Below are 16,965 nucleotides of genomic sequence, written 5' to 3'. Positions count from 1 at the left end.
CAAACCCAGATTTAACAGCACTAGCATTAGGCACTGGCAGATCTAGCTCTATCCAGTTTGTTAGGAGTAATCGATATAACAAACGTATACCCTGATCTGCCAATGCTTTATGCGGCAGCAGATCGGGGTCTGTTTTTTTTGCGGTTGTACTTGACTTTTAAGCAAGTATAAACAGTACATAATTTAAGAACCCACAGAAATTTTGGTTTCTATAAAACTAGGAAAACTGAAAATAACTTAATTCACAGAATCTAATAAAACTTTTAAGATCACTTTGTATATTTTTTTTAGGTGTAAGTTTTTTTCTCTCCACAATATGCATTATATCATTTGTTCTTGTGTTTTCTGGTAACAACTGAAAGTGAAATCGTTATTTTTATTATAGAAAGGGCAAATATATAAGCAAAGTGTACAAAATAGCAATTTAGCAGAAAAGGGGCTTAGAATATATAGTGATCTTATTCTCTCAGTCTTTTTAAAATCAGATTTTTTTCTCTTTTGGTCACAGAGCAGCATAAAATATGGGATTTTTTTTCTCCATTGTCAATCCATTCATTAGCGCAAGTTTATAATATTGCTACTCCTCCAAACTACTTGAGGGTTGCCATAAAACTTTACTTACCTTGATCCCATGGTTTTGTTGGTCCTAAATGAAAATGGTTCTGATTGTACATCTAATATGGCCACAACAGCGTCTTGAAATTCTTGCTATTTTTGCTCCCACAACACAGAAAGTCATATGAACATGGGGTTTTTGACAGAAGACCTTTTTTTATAATGTCCTGTTGGTCCTAAATTCAGTGTTGCCAATCTGGTGTCTGATATGGCTACTATGGCAGCCATTTTGAAAGTCTTGATATTACTACTCTTAAACGGAAAGTAAGAGAACTTATGATATCTAGTTGCTCCTAAATGAAAATTATGCAAGTTGATGCTCAATATGGCCAAATGAATGGTGATATCAACATGGAGTTTTCACTTCTTATGATACCCAGTTGGTCCTAAATGAAAATGGTGCCAAACATGCATCAAATATGGATGACACAACAGCTGTCTTGACAATCTTGCTATGGCTACTGCACCCTCCATGAAATGTATGGTCATACTGACATTAAGTTTCACCAAAAGAATTTAATGTCTACTTGGTCCTCAATGAAAATGGTGATAATTTCACATCCAATGTGTCCATCACAGCAGCTTAGGTTAAAAATCTTACTATTGCTGAAGAATATCAGAGGTTCAACACTCAGCAGTTAAAAAGAAGAAGTGGCCACATGTTGAATTCATCAAAATTCTTTTGTCCCAGAAGAGCATCAGTCCTTTTGAGGGACTTTGCTTTAAACTTGCTCCGTATGTGGTATTGTTGCATTGCCAATTCAACAAGATGCAGCAAGACTGCATAAGGTGCAAGTCAGAAGATCTCATTTTAATTAGCTTAATAGTTTATGCTATCAACAGTTTGAAGGCTGTAAATACCATAGGAACAGTTTGATGGGACTTAAATGTATTGATTCCTAAGTTAACACTATTAAGAGAGGGAGCAAGAGAATATGTATCCATTGGATGAGGTGCACATGTCCATGATATATGGTAACTAGTATTTATGACTTTGTTGCAAAAATTATTATTATGAATACACTTGTAAATTTTGAAAGAAAAGTACAGACTGCAAATTCGGTCTGTATTATGTATTTTATTCATCCAAGATTATATTCAGTACAGTTTTACGTAATATAACAGTCAGCTTTCATTATCATCATTAAATGAAAATACTCAAACTGCAAAACATGAATATCAAATTCATTTCTATTCGTTCGATACTGAAGGCAGTACCCTTGATAAAATTACATGACTCCATAGGTAATAGTGCCAAAAAAAATAAGACCAACACAATGTTTAACCAAAATCACTGCATCATATTAAAAAATGTTGCTCTGTCCTTATTTTAGCATCTAAAATACCCATTTATGTGACTATGTAAGAAATAGCATCTGAGAAAATGTTGTAAACATAAATCCCAACTTAAAGAAACTGAACTCAGTGCAAAGTACATATCACTGAAACATGAGTTACATGTTACAGTGACCTAATTTTCAGTGGTGACTGTTGTAATCCTCATGACACAAATTGATATCAAATTACACAAAACCATATGTAGTGTTGTATGAGAATATTAACTAAATGCAAGGTTAACTAAAATCACTAGGTTATGACAATATAGTCCACAGTGACCTAGATTTTACTGAAAGGTGTAATATCCCACATCATACATTTAAACACCAACTTACATGTCTCTTTGAGCAATAGAAAAATGACCATATACTAGCATTGCTTTGAAATGCAGCCAAAATTCATATAATCATCATATCTAAAATACAGTCATGTATCAATTGGAACACTGAACTTGTCAGATAAACTTAACTGCCATAATAGGATACAATTTTGAGTGACTGTTACCATAAGGGCTAGATTTTTGTGTTGTCATTGATGTTATGATACAATGCATATCATGGTACAGAGTTCTGCTGGTTGTAATGTCACTTGTAACACATTATTGACCATATAAAGCCAAGAAAATAAGAGCCAAATGCTTTTCCCATGGACACAATGAGGCAGCTGAGTTGGGTTGACTGGATGGGAACTGAACCCATAAATCCTGGACTACTGAGCCTACTTCATTTGTAGCATAAGAATTGCATATAGTTATCATAACAACCCATGTACTCATCCTTGTATGAACTGCATTGTAGTGGCAGAAATTAACCCATGCAGGAAAATAAATGTTTATAGATACAAAAGTCATGAACACATAAATAAATTATAACTGATAACCAGCTGAACTATAGTGAACAGAAAGAAGATGGCTTGGTGTGAGCATACATGAAATTATAATAAAGAAGATTATGACATTTTTCTTTTGTTGAGAACAAACCCTGCCTCCTAAGTGGTTGTGGTTACAAAAGATTAAATATAGTGGTATGAATCTGTTTTTGCAATGTATTTCTTCATAACAGTGTTGTTTAGAACAATCTGCATTTTGCCTGCAGCCCATCCTATGTAGCCATGGTTACAAAGGATTAAATAAATGTGGGTGGTGTTTATCTCTGTTTTTGCAATGTGCTCATTCACAGCAGTGTCAGGTCACATATCTTGCCATAATCAAGGACATGTTCAACATGACAATGTAATTTATATAATAACTTTGATCTGTGCATCATGATTGTGGTCATAAATACCATTGGCTGCTCATAACAGAGATTGTTCTGACAGGATTACTGCAATACAACCCAAAAATGTTCCTTTCCTTTGGACTTCAATACTTTATACCATTCTTTCTTCCACTGTATATTATGTGATACATATGCGTTCAATTCAAAAGTGCTTGGATTGTTTTGGTTTTTTTTAAAGTGAACCTAATTTTTAAACCTTTTTTCTTCACAATTTTAAGTTCAAGTTTCCAGGCCTGGTCCAGGTCCAAAGTTTAAAATTTACTTAGATGAAATACATAAAGCTTTTCATATATATATATATATATATATATATATTAAAACACAAACACTGTGAATATGTTTTTGTCAGTAAAACTCTTCATAGTTTGTGATAAATGACATATTCATTAATGTTACATAATGTTTTATTTATATCTAAAATCATGATAAATATTAGGAATGAATAACTTGCCTTATCAATCTAAGTACTGGTGGAAGCTTCTGGCCTGTTTGCTAGAAAATGCATGGAAGTAAATGCCAATATTCTCTTTATATATATATATATATATATATATATATATATATAGGCACTCAGTATTTTGCATGTTTTTGTTCAGATGACAAAGCCATGAAATTATGTACTCAGGAATATATATTTTCTACCCAAAGCACAAAAGAACTTAAAGTTAGTCACAATATTGAAGTATCAGTGTATCATAAATGAATCCTGCTTATTATTACATGAAGTCAAAGGCTTTGTGTTAGTAAGTATTAGAAGAGGTAGGTCTGTACCAAAAGAACTCAACAACTAAGAATTCATGAGACACATTTTTGTCAATACCCGATTAAAAGCCCATGTTTGACAATATGCACAAACTGTGTTAAAAATAGGTAAAATTTTCATGTGAGAAAACTTGTACTCAAAATAAGTCCACCCTACTGGCCACATTTAAATAAATGTACACTGTTACCCATTCCAGGTAATCAAAGTAAAATACTGTGTGTACTGAAGACACATAATACTATGATTGTAAATAACAACTGCCATGTACACTAAGGCTGTTTCTAAAATGCACTTAAAATACTCAACAACCATGTACACAATGAAAGCTTAGTAATGCAATACACTTCATACTAAAATGTCACATCTTTGGCATAATTAAAATAAATACTATTGAAAGAAAATATTTAAAATATAAATTTAAAAGTCTACATTTTAAATTTAAATGACTGGTATTAAAAAGATTAAATAATGGTCAGTTACAGTGTCAAAACACAAACAAAGTTATATAAACAAAAACAAGAATAATAAACTGTATGAACTTGCTTATAATTTGTGCGCAACTGCAAACAACATAGATCCTGATGTGCCTCTGTATAATGCACCAGCAGATCAGGGTCCATGTTGTTTGTGCTACTGATTACTCCTAATAAACTGCACAGACCAAGATTTTCCAGTGCATAATGCCACAGCACATCTTGGTCCATGAAGTTAGATCTGATTTGTATGCATGTATATACCATCAGATCTGAATAACAAATAAAATATGTTTGCTGGTAGCATGTGCAGCAAATAAATTGCATGAAAAATAAATCTCAAATCATAAAGAGAATTAACAACAAAGAAAATTATATGACAATATTAATCTTCATATTGACTTGTAATGCTTGGGTCAGAAATAGAGTACTATAGCATTGATGCCATTCTGCTAGATGTATCACAGAAACACCATTATATATGCCATCTATCACATATACCATTTTATTTTTTCTAAATTAAAAAAAAATTGTATTTTACATGTCATATCCACTCATTATAGAAACCAGTGGCAACCAATCTACTTGAGACTGGAACTGTTCTATTAGTGCAAGAATTGGTACAATGATACATACCAAGTATCTGATTAAGAACTCTCGCATGTACACAATAAAATAATTACTGTATGGTTGTATTTTACAATGTTTAAGTCCAAAATAAAGATATTTATTTAGGTTTTTATAACCAATAATGTTATCTACTCTACTTTATACTGGCTTGTGTTTTTGACTAAAAATCAGCTGACCTTTAATGGAGGTGAGATAAAAAGGAGACTGACCAAAAATGATTTCAGCAGAATCACTTGTGTAATCATTTTGATTTTATTTGGTCTTGTTTTAATTAATTGTTATTGTGTTTCTAAGTTGTTTAAAGAGGAATAATTAAGGAAGCTTGATATGTGCAATTTCTCCCAGTGCTAAAAATTCATCTGCCAAAACATATTATAGCAAGTTCAACAATGGCTGGAAATCATGGTTGAAGCTGATGCAGGAGAATGGAAAAAGTCCTTATTTTGCACTGTTTGTTTCATACAAAGTGAATTGCAAGATTAATGGGGGGGGGGAAGGAGAAAGATATCGCATGACATGAAAACTTGGAAAAATTGACACCTGAATACTAACGACTGCCTGTTATAATGTGGAAAACTTAATGGTCAAAATTAATGTCATCAATGGACACCAGACAGTAAACTTTTACAGGAAATTAAAAATGCTTGTTAATTTTATTTTTTTTAAAAATCTGTGCAGTGAACTATAGGATATACAACTCATTTTTCATTTTTACAATATCCTTTATAATAATTCATTGTAACACTGCCATCAGGATCAGATTCATATTGCATTTTATTATAAAATAAAGAGAAACACAAATCATGCTAAAAATGCATATTATCAATACAAAATCCCATTGATTAAAAAGCCAATCTGCTGATTAAACTTGTGAAATCTATTTTCTGCTGTCCTGGTTACGTCACATGTATGTTTCAGAATTTAAATCTTTGTAATTACACATTTATAAATGTTAATATTTAGGAAGATGTCTCCTTTTTTATAAAGGAAAACTGAACATCATGATGTACATGTCTTTGATATACTGTCATAAAATCATCAAACATTCTATAATTATTTATTTAACATTAAATCAGCTGACTATGATTCACTTATATTTTTAACTTGTGCATGTTTGAAAAAAGTCACTGTATGCCTTCTGGTCAGTGAAGACAAAAACATTAAATATAGACGGTTAAATGTCATGACGTTCTCATGGTCAACTAATGTAACCATATCTTTCATAGGCTGAATGTTGAAGTTTTAATGTGTTGGGGTTCTTAAGTTAAAAACTTTCTTTCTTTTCCTTTCTATGACATGTCAGCAGGGTTTTTTATGACTTCACACGAGTCATCTGCAATCTCTCCTCTCCATGAAACTTATCCCCATTAATCTTACTAACCTATCAGTTAAACTTAATACTGTCTTCATTAAACTTATTACATTCTACATTGAATTTATTACACTCTCCATTCAAGTTATTACCCTCTGGAAATATTCAAGCTAACCACATGTTTGGACTTTCTGTATTATTTGGATTTTTCGTCACATTTATGGAAGTATGGAGTTCTGAATTTTTTTTTCATGATCAAAGTTTGACTGTAGATTTTACTTTTGATTTTGAAATCCAGTATCAAAGACTAAATAGAAGATTGATGGATTCAAAGAACAGAAACCTACCAATCCTGGATTTCAAAACAGTTTGTTGTTGCTGTCACAAATTCAAATGGTACTTTTACAAATGAACATTTGGTCATTTTGCACTTTCCTCTGATTTTAAATTAATACTTGGGATATTTCTCTGGATTTTACTTTGAAAGCTGGAAATTTGTTAAATTTTTGCCTGATAACTTTTCTTCCAAAAACTGGAATCAATCTTTATTTCCTGACAAGTTCAAGCAATATAAGAACTGCACTATACAGTCATTGTATAAAATTTCAATCACTTCTGAGTTATAAAGGTTAATTATCTCCCTCTGTCTCTAAGAATGGTGATTAGGACTGCCAATCATTAATGCATTATTTTGTTTAAATGAAGCACAAGAAGAGGACAGCCTGGGGCACTATGTCCCTATGGGCACGTGTATCATGTATGTTAAATGGAGCTGGGTACTGCAAACTATTATGAACAGTGGTATACTGCATCATTTCTTAACATACTAATGTTCTGGACAGGGGCCTGAATATATTTTTAATTTCTGTCTGGTAATCACTGGAAAAATATATTGTGCTAATTTATAGTGAAATAATTCCATATAATATCAATTATAATATCTGGATAAAAATGAACTAACTTGAGATAGAAGAAAATAAAATATATTGGCTCCAAAGAAAACTGCAGCCACTCTTCTGAAAACTTAAATGATCATTACTTATACCTTGCTATGATTATGCTAATTGTTGAATAATTTGTAATCTAAATCTAAAGCTGAAGTGGGATGATTAAGCTTACACTGTAGCTGACACACTGTGAAAGACACAGTGCCACCATTAAAGAGCATGTTGATAAAAATATGAAGTGTTGACACTGAAGCCTACAATAACAGGTAGAGAAAATCTGGCCAAAAATATTTATGAGAAAAAATAAAACACACTCAGAAAACAAGAAAATTTTAAGTGTAATTTAGAAATTGTGTAAAATTCAAACAGAAAACAACAGCTCTCCTGAAAATCAAAGGAATATGTATACTTAACATATTCACATATACTAGTAAATAGCGAAAAATTACATTTGATTTAAAAGTTCAAAAACTGGTCCATAAACTGGGATTTGACAATGTTTTTCACAATATATGATTAGGTCACCATGTTGGCATATGTGACAAATGTTAAACATGTAATTAAAAGATCATAAATATAACTAATGTGACAATTACAATTGTTTTGTAAAAATAATAATAATTTTGTCAATTATTTTATCATGTAAATGAAAACCTGATGATATCATTCAATTCGTAACAAAATTAACAAGATTACTCAGGAATTTCTGTATATTCCTTACTGGCGGAAACTATTGAAATACTGGTGCAGTGAAAAAGTATGAGGTATATATGATGAGACAAATACCATGAAAAACTTGTATACTGGTAATACAGTACACCTCTAATGTTAAATAACATTATACATTTAAGTACAATATCTTCATAAAATTTACACAACTAAAAATTGGACAAGATCAACGCAAGAAAGGTATGCGTTTCAATCAGTAAATATCACACAACGTCTGCCATTATCAGTAATCAGAAAAAACACATTAAAATCATATTGAAATGTAGACATAATCAAACAAAAACAAAACAAAAAATAAAAGCTCCATTACATTATACTTGAATAGTCATACTCAAACTATATGTAACAATTAAAAATTAATGTCATCCATGGTATTAAAAAAATTTTGATTTAGTCCCTCAAATCCTATAAGTATTTTTCCTTCCTCTGTTGTCTTGACAGGAAATAGTTCTGCTTGCTCTGTTTTACGGCCTTTTGGAAACAGTACATGTCCTGATTTTAGATCAAACTTCCATTTGTGCCAGGGACACTGAACACATACAGATTTGTCCACTAACTCCTCAATTTCACCTAGATGTAGAGGTCCACCTTAAATAATAAAAAAGTTATTTATTATCAATGATTTAATTATGGAGTTATTATTAACAGTTAAAGGGTAAAATCTTTTAAGTTTCTGTTTAAACCTTTGTTTATGGAATCTCTAAAACTTATAAATCCCAAACATTGTTTTATAAAATTATGATGCATAATTCTGAAACTATTTAGTGTGACAACCTTCATTAAAAATAAAAGAAAAACTGGACAGGCACTGATAATTGTAAGCAATGAGACTACAAAATCTGGGACTCAAGTGTAAAATGTCAATGTATTATATATGAATGAAAATGTACTAAGGTTTTGTTGCTGCATACAGCATTACCTTAAGGTGGTGTACGGGCTGATTACACAACCAGAGGATTTGCAGATCTTAATTCCATCATGTTCTACTAATATAAATAATAAGTTTCAATTTTTTTATAGCTCACATTCCATGATTTTCTAAAAGTGTTTCTACTTTTTTTTTAAAAGGAGGAGGTATCATCATCGATTTGTGTGACGTAAATTATCAATGCATTATGTATGGATGAAAATGTACTCTTGTTGCCATGTACAGCGTTTCCAAAGGGTTGTTTATTTTTAGCCTTGGTTATTTCAACATGCACCGCTCCGGTGGCTTAGTGGTTAGAGTGTCCGCCTCGGATACAGGAGGTCTTGGGTTCGAACCCCGTCAGAGTCATACCAAAGACTTACAAAAATGGTACTAACAGCTGCCTCACTTGGCACTCAGCATTATGAAGTTAGTGTAAGGACTGGTTGGCCTGGTGTCAGGATAATGTGACTGGGTGAGACATCATGCTACAAGTCTGCAGCATGATGCCCCAGTGCTAGACATCACTATAAACTGTCACACTGCAGACATCGTAGCGAAATGACTTAAAAATTGTTAAAGCTACATTAAAAATCCAAATCACAAATGCACATTTCAACATGCTGAGTTTAGTTTTCCACTGCTGCCAGTTCTCCCACTGCTGCATAAGCAAAGTGCCTGCAATGCTGACTAGTTTATTGCATTGGGATTTATGGCAATGCCTACTGGTTTACTGCATGGGGATCAATGGCAATGGTGACTAGTTTCTTCATGGGGATTAAGGCAATGCTGACTGGTTTACTGCATTGGGATTTATGGCAATGTTGACTAGTTTACTGCATTGGGATTTATGGCAATGCTGACTGGTTTACTGCATGGGGATCAATGGCAATGCTGACTGGTTTACTTCATGGGGATCAAGGCAATACTGACTAGTTTACTGCATTGGGATTTATGGCAATGCTGACTGGTTGACTGCATGGGGATCAATGGCAATGCTGACTGGTTTACTGCATTGGGGATCAATGGCAATGCATGGGGGGGGGTCAAGGGGCATGTTTCCTAAATTTTTTACAAACAGTGTTTGAGTTGTGGATTTACACAAAATCTTAACCACTACACTGATGCCATAGCCATCACCAGCATCATTATATCTCACAATCAGTTCCAAAATATTCAAGAGAAAATGAGTAAATGAAATCCGTAAAACAAAAAAAAAAATAGACCAAATATTTATTGATTGATTATATTTAATTTAAATGTTTATTTGTTAGTTTTTAAAAAAAAAATATTTGTACTTCATTACATGCATTTGTAGTGTAACATGGTATGGTGGACTTGACCTTGTCCAAAACTGAGTTCATTTCTCCTTGACCTGATTGACTTAAAAAAAATTTCTTTCATTTATATCAACAACTAATAAATACCTCAATTATTCTCTAAGAGTATGAACTTAATATCAGGATTATTATTCAGGTAAAGAAGAAGGAGTAAATATGTTGATTTGGGTCACAGTTTTGGAGATTCCTAAGTGAATTTTACCGGTTATCATGTTGTAAGTAAATAAGGCTCATTAAATCATTCTAGAAGGTTATTTTCCATTAGGTAATGTTTTATTTTAAAAAATGCTAATTGTGACCTGAGGTCAAGTAGAGAACTATATAATCTTGTGATTGTGAGGATTTGGTCAGTCAGACTTTAACATACAGCACTTCAAGTTGTATTATGTTGCGACCAGTTTGGACTGAAATTTATTTTCTCCCAATTATTGAATTCAAATGATTATTTTCTCTGGAAATACAAAAGTGCTCTGATAAACTTCTTGGATATAAAGACATTCACTGGAATTTATACTGAATTCAAACCTGGAATTGTTGTTGTTGTTGTTGTTGTTGTAGGGTTTAACGCCATTTTTCAGCACACAATAGCCTATAGGCTATACATGGCAGCCAGTATTAATGGTGGAGGAAGAACCCAGGAAAACCCGGGTAAGAACCACCGACCCACGTGAAGCTACTGGCAAGCTTTCTCACATGCCCACATTGGCTGAGTCCGAGACTCGAACCCACGCAGACAGAGGTGAGATGGCAGTGATCCGTAACGGAGAGTGCTTTAGACCACTCGACCACTCGGGGCCCCAAAACCTGGAATTACATTTCTGTGATTCAGCAAAGGACTTTCTGACACATCAGCACTTCAATAGCTATCACAGACACATCATCAACTTCAGTTTTGGATTTCTTTGGAACTTGTACTGAATTTTATTCAGGATTTTAAATTACTAGGACTCATGTCTGATCTGATTCTTGAATTATTTTTGGATTTAATTCACAATATTGTAAGTTTTTTTTCTTCTAATTTTCACTTTGTATTCTTGGCAAATAAATTATTTGTTAAATTTTACATAGCTTGTTGTCTTTCTCTTTTTCTGTTACTTATTTTAAGAGCATAGACTCATAACAATTTATTGATTCACTGACTGATTGATTGATAGATTGATTGAAACATTTTGAATTCTGTTTCCCACATTTTCAGTAACAAAAGAAGCTGAAAGTTCATCCTCAAAAATGGTTGCCTGCTTGTCTCTCTCTTCAAATCTGTTTCTCACCTGCATGGGGACATTTGTCTCTGACAGCAAACACATCCTGACCATGTCTGAAGAGAGCTATTTCCTCCTCATTGCACTTCACAACTGTTCCTTTCCTCAAATTTTCTTGTTGCAAGATTTTTGTGTCAGGAAGGTCTCTTACTGCAGGGACACTCAGTTTAAGTGTTGTTGTTTTACACACATTCTCCTTTTTTGACCAGTCATGTAAATCTGCAAAGTTTTACGGTATATGTGAATGTTTCAATTAAAAAATCCATAAAATTATTTAACTAAGTTTCCATTGACTAATATATTCAAAATATGTTGAACAGTTGCTAAATGCTAAAGGTTACATGCAACTGAACTGTCTTACATCAACAACTATAACTGTCAGTAATTGAAGAAAACCAATGTATAATGTAAATAAAAATTGATTTTATTTAGTAGCAAATGGCATAAAATGACATACTTCATGATCAGTTAATTAAAACAACCAGAGGTTTCACAATAATGGAATATATGCTATTTTGTCTCATTTCTATTAATCTTCAGTGTATGCATGATTTGTTTAGCTTCAGGAACATTTGTTTAACCTTGTATTGTTCTTTCCATGCACAGGTAATATAAAACTAGAGTTTTTCTTGACATTTCAGAAAGTTGCAAAGGCTTCAGCAAAAGAAACTTCAGGTACACAGATTCTGAGAATATACAATTTTGGAAACTTAACAAATGAATATACAAAGGGTCATAATTGAAAAAAATATGGAATGAACAGGTGAATCTAGATATATCATAAATTTAATAGTACTAAATTGTATTGAAATACAGTAGTACGTCATCAGTGTGAACCTAAATACCATGAATACCTGCCTTGGAACAGAAGAGCAACGACCAAATTGCAAAGCATACCAAATTTAGATCTGGAGAACTTGAAGTGGCAGATTCAACTTCACCTTGAGTATTCAAAGCTGCAGTCTATGATGACACTATCTCTAGTCAGGACAGAGAACATGCCTACCCAACCACCCATCCCTTCCCAGACAGTTTTGAAAATTCAAACACAAAATATTAATACAGGAAAAAAACCTCCCCACTGTACATGTATATTGCATTCCTGAGAAACCTCACATATGCTGAAATCACATGACTCTAATCCATCTATCAGTGGGGAACCACATCTTCATCCTGGTCAAACACATACAAAATGGTGGCTCCTGCTTGGGAACTCAATCTGCACATTTGCCAGTATATGCAAATGATGTGCATCTACTATTCTAGGTGTACTTATCTGTATGTGTGTTAATATTAATTTGTGTAAATGCAATTAACAGGTAAGTTGAATATGTGTAAATCTGGAGTTATGTACATTTTCTGATGGTAACTCTGACAAGAAAAATATCGAGCCACCAGGTAAAATTCTAATAAGACATATCATCGACTTCATAGTTAAAATATTAAACTGTTCTGAAACAATTAAAAGCGTACCAATATATTTAGTATATCATAACTAAATAATGTACACCAAATAGACAAATCAAACTGAAAAGATTCTATCATTTTTAGTTGACCAATAAATGCTCATAAATGCATTCAGTGCTTTGCATCACACTGGCTAGCTATTCCAATCATGGCCATCAGTCATTTTAATGTTGGAGAAAAAAATAAGCATAATGCACTTTACATACGAGGCATTCAGTGTTTAAAAAGAAAGCATAATGCACATTAGGCATGAGGTATTCAGTGGTTAAAAAGAAAGCATAGTGCACTTTAGGCATGAAGTATTTAGTGGTTAAAAAGTAAGCGTAATGCACTTTAGGCATGAGGTATTCAGTGGTTAAAAAGGAAGCATAGTGCACATTAGGCATGAGGTATTTAGTGGTTAAAAAGAAAGCATACTGCACTTTAGGCAAGAGGTATTTAGTGGTTAAAAAGAAAGCATACAGCACTTTAGGCAAGAGGTATTTAGTGGTTAAAAAGAAAGCATACAGCACTTTAGGCACGAGGTATTCAGTATTCAATAAGAAAGCATACAGCACTTTAGGCATGAAAAGTTCAATATCTGAGCTAAGCAAAGGAACAGCTTTTATTGGCCACACACAGCACAACCTGCAAAATCAGTTGATTAAAAATAGATTGTGTTTCCGAAATAGTACTATGTAGACCCCACATACACATAATGTACAAGAGGAATAAGTACTCCAGTGGTTACCATAAAGCCAACTGAATTTAAATGTAAATTTTCTTTGTAACGAACCCCTGTGATTCAAATTACACTGGTCAACAGTGAAATCATTACTGACTTGAAAAGGCCCTAATCTGTAGTATTTTGGTGTGCCGAACACGAATATAACCGTGAAAAATTTGTATTGGCTCTCGTTTTGAAGATATTCATATACCTCATTTTCTATGTTTCACTGTGTAAATTTCTCCAGTAGGACTGCAGCAACATCCGGAATAATGATGTAATATTGCATAATACCATCATGCTCACATCATCCACAGTTGATTGCATCATTTTCTGATGCAATGCAATACTAATGCCATGCGGCTGCTGAAGTAAGTTGACGTCAGCAGTGTACTATACATGTGTAGGCCTATTATACTAATGCCAGGCGGCTGCTGAAGCTGACGTAAGCAGTGTACTATATAAAGCCCAATCAGATAGGTTCAGCATTTAAAATATTTTAGACGTTGTGCGAGACAGTTCAAGCTACTGTTACATAAAACTTATTATTTTATCCATTTACGTACAATAAAGAACAGTAATGCCTCGAAAGTGTGTTAATACCGCGGACAATTTTTGCTATATTTGTGGGGAAGTGACATTTGCCAACCAGAAGAAAAGTATCAATTCTCAAGTGAAGAAGGCATATCATCTTTACTTCGGATGCAAGGTTGGTGACCAAGACAAGCCTTGGGCTCCGCATATATGCTGTGCTACATGTACAACACAGCTTTCACAGTGGTTGAATTGCAAAAGGTCATCAATGCCGTTTGCAGTCCCAATGGTGTGGAGAGAGCCAAGCAACCACCTAAATGACTGTTACTTCTGCTTGGTTCCTCCTCTTTCCGGCGGAATAACGAAGCGAAAGAAGTCGAGAATAGTCTACCCAAACATTCCGTCTGCATTGAGACCAGTTCCACATGGTGAGGGACTTCCTATTCCAGAACCTCCAGCAGAATATTCTCTTGATTCATCTGACGAAGACAAAGGTGAGTCGACCTGTTCTTCTCCTGGTCCATCAGCATGCAGTGATCCAGATTTTCACTGTGGTGCATCATCAACCCCACACAGAATAACACAGGAAGAACTAAATGACCTGATTAGTGATTTGGACTTATCAAAGAACAAGGCAGAATTGCTAGGATCAAGACTCCAACAATGGAATCTTCTAGAAGAAGATGTCACAATTACTGCATATCGAAAGCGCCACCAGCAATTGGAGCCTTTCTTCAGAAAGGAAAGTAATCTGATATTCTGTTCCGATATTGAGGGCCTCATGAATGCTTTAAAAATCACTCATGACCCACAAGAATGGAGACTATTTGTGGACTCTTCGAAACTGAGTCTCAAGGCTGTGCTTTTGCACAATGGAAACATTCTTCCATCTATTCCAGTAGCGTATGCTGTCTACATGAAAGAGACATACGATAACTTAAGGCAGCTACTGAATTCCATTGAGTATAACAAGTACAGCTGGCACCTCTGTGGTGATTTGAAGGTAGTTGCCCTTTTAATGGGACTGCAGCAAGGATATACAAAATACATGTGTTTCTTATGCGAGTGGGATAGCCGAGCAAGGGAAATGCACTACATGAGGAAGGAATGGACTCACAGGCAGAATGTAGCCATTGGAGAGAAGAATATCCAACACCCAGCTCTGGTTGAGGCTCAGAAAATCTTGCTACCACCCCTTCACATCAAACTAGGTTTGATGAAGAACTTCGTGAAAGCCATTGACCGGACTTTGCCAGCATTCCGATACCTGCATGAAAAATTCCCTCGACTCAGCGAAGCAAAAATTAAAGAGGGAGTTTTTGTGGGTCCTCAGATTCGAGAGCTTTTCAAAGATGACCGGTTCAACAACTTGCTGGAAGGTGACGCGAAACAAGCATGGAATGCTTTTCGCCTAGTTTCTACAAACTTCCTCGGAAATGTTAGGGCAGAAAACTATAAGGAACGAGTAGAAGACATGTTGATGAAGTATAAGAAACTTGGCTGCAATATGTCTCTAAAGATTCACTTCCTTCATTCCCATTTGGATTTCTTTCCTAGCAACTGTGGTATTGTTAGTGATGAACACGGCGAACGTTTTCATCAAGATATCGCAACAATGGAACAAAGATACCAGGGAAAATGGTCCACTACAATGCTGGCTGACTACTGCTGGACACTCCTCAGAGATGCTCCCGAACAGCTGTACAAGAGACAGGCGAAGAAATCTAAGATGTAGTCAATGACTTGATTTTTTATAGGTAGGCTATTACAGTTGACCTTTTACTATTGGAATGCATTTCGTTATGTAAACATTAATTTCTTGCAGATTACAAAAAAACTAGAGCCAATTTTGCAATTTGACTGTCATATTCGTGTTCAGCACATAAAAATTGATAAGAATTGACTAATTTTATTTCAGTAACATGACTTTTGTAAAAATTTGTTGTCCAGTGTTACAGCTAAATTTGTTCTCCGCCGTCACAATGTCAGAAAATACTTTATAACAATGTGATTACTCACAAAATTTAATCCCTGCCAAACCATTTTTCACCCGCAAAGCTAAACCACAACTAGTCCTACAACATAAGACACATCACTCAATATTTTTCTTCTGGGGGGTGGGGTGATGGCACTAAAACAAAATCAACACGTGTAGTCTCACATTTTAGGAATAAACCACAACATAAACGCTGGCTTACACGTGCATGCAAAATAATAACTACCTGAAAATCGGAGCTTGTCAACAGGCAAAAATATTTTATCTTCCATCTTCTAAACTGAATGTTGCGGTTTATCATTTCCAATCAGGGATTTATTGCAAAATTTGGAGAAAGTTATATTGACCCATTACAAACATTAGCACACGACTCGACCGCCATTTGTTTATTTACATTATGTCAAAGTTCAGAGGTTAAAAGCGGTGCATCTGACTTTGAGACGCATGAGTAATTGTACCCGGATAAACGTCGGTATTTTATCGACAGCCCTGGGACTGACTACACAGTGACTTAACTTCAACATTTTTTAAAACTTTGTTTCATGGAACTTTCGGGAGATTAAGAAAGTAAAACTCTTTCACATGGGGGAAGTATCAGTATAAAACTATTCCGATTTTACATGATATGTTACGCTGATGAGAAAGTATGTCTCTATTTTTTTCCACTTACAA

At 34.1% G+C, this 16,965-nt stretch overlaps 1 protein-coding gene across 1 annotated transcript; it reads right to left on the bottom strand.

The window, feature by feature from the left end:
- Nucleotides 1-1,677: 1,677 nt before the first annotated feature.
- On the bottom strand, nucleotides 1,678-16,663 carry LOC149785233 (Rieske domain-containing protein-like). Its single transcript, XM_089979064.1, has 3 exons — nucleotides 16,520-16,663; nucleotides 11,600-11,809; nucleotides 1,678-8,672 (listed from the first exon to the last, which is right to left on the bottom strand). The coding sequence occupies exons 1-3, from the start codon at nucleotides 16,563-16,565 to the stop codon at nucleotides 8,434-8,436; spliced, it is 495 nt and encodes a 164-aa protein (XP_089835190.1). The 5' UTR covers nucleotides 16,566-16,663; the 3' UTR covers nucleotides 1,678-8,433.
- Nucleotides 16,664-16,965: the final 302 nt, after the last annotated feature.

Source organism: Sinohyriopsis cumingii, chromosome 13, assembly GCF_028554795.1.
Source record: "Sinohyriopsis cumingii isolate HCF-2022 chromosome 13, ASM2855479v2, whole genome shotgun sequence".
In the NCBI taxonomy this organism is placed as follows: Eukaryota; Metazoa; Mollusca; class Bivalvia; order Unionida; family Unionidae; genus Sinohyriopsis; species Sinohyriopsis cumingii.
This window is presented reverse-complemented; position numbering and strand designations above follow the sequence as displayed.

Bases quoted from the DNA above. Each gene is read 5' to 3' on its own strand.
- LOC149785233 (XM_089979064.1), bottom strand. From the start codon at position 16,565: ATGGAAGATAAAATATTTTTGCCTGTTGACAAGCTCCGATTTTCAG. The intron at 11,810-16,519 runs GTAGTTATTATT...AAAACTTTGCAG, and splicing joins TGACAAGCTCCGATTTTCAG to ATTTACATGACTGGTCAAAA. The intron at 8,673-11,599 runs GTGAGAAACAGA...TTATTATTTAAG, and splicing joins AGACAAATGTCCCCATGCAG to GTGGACCTCTACATCTAGGT.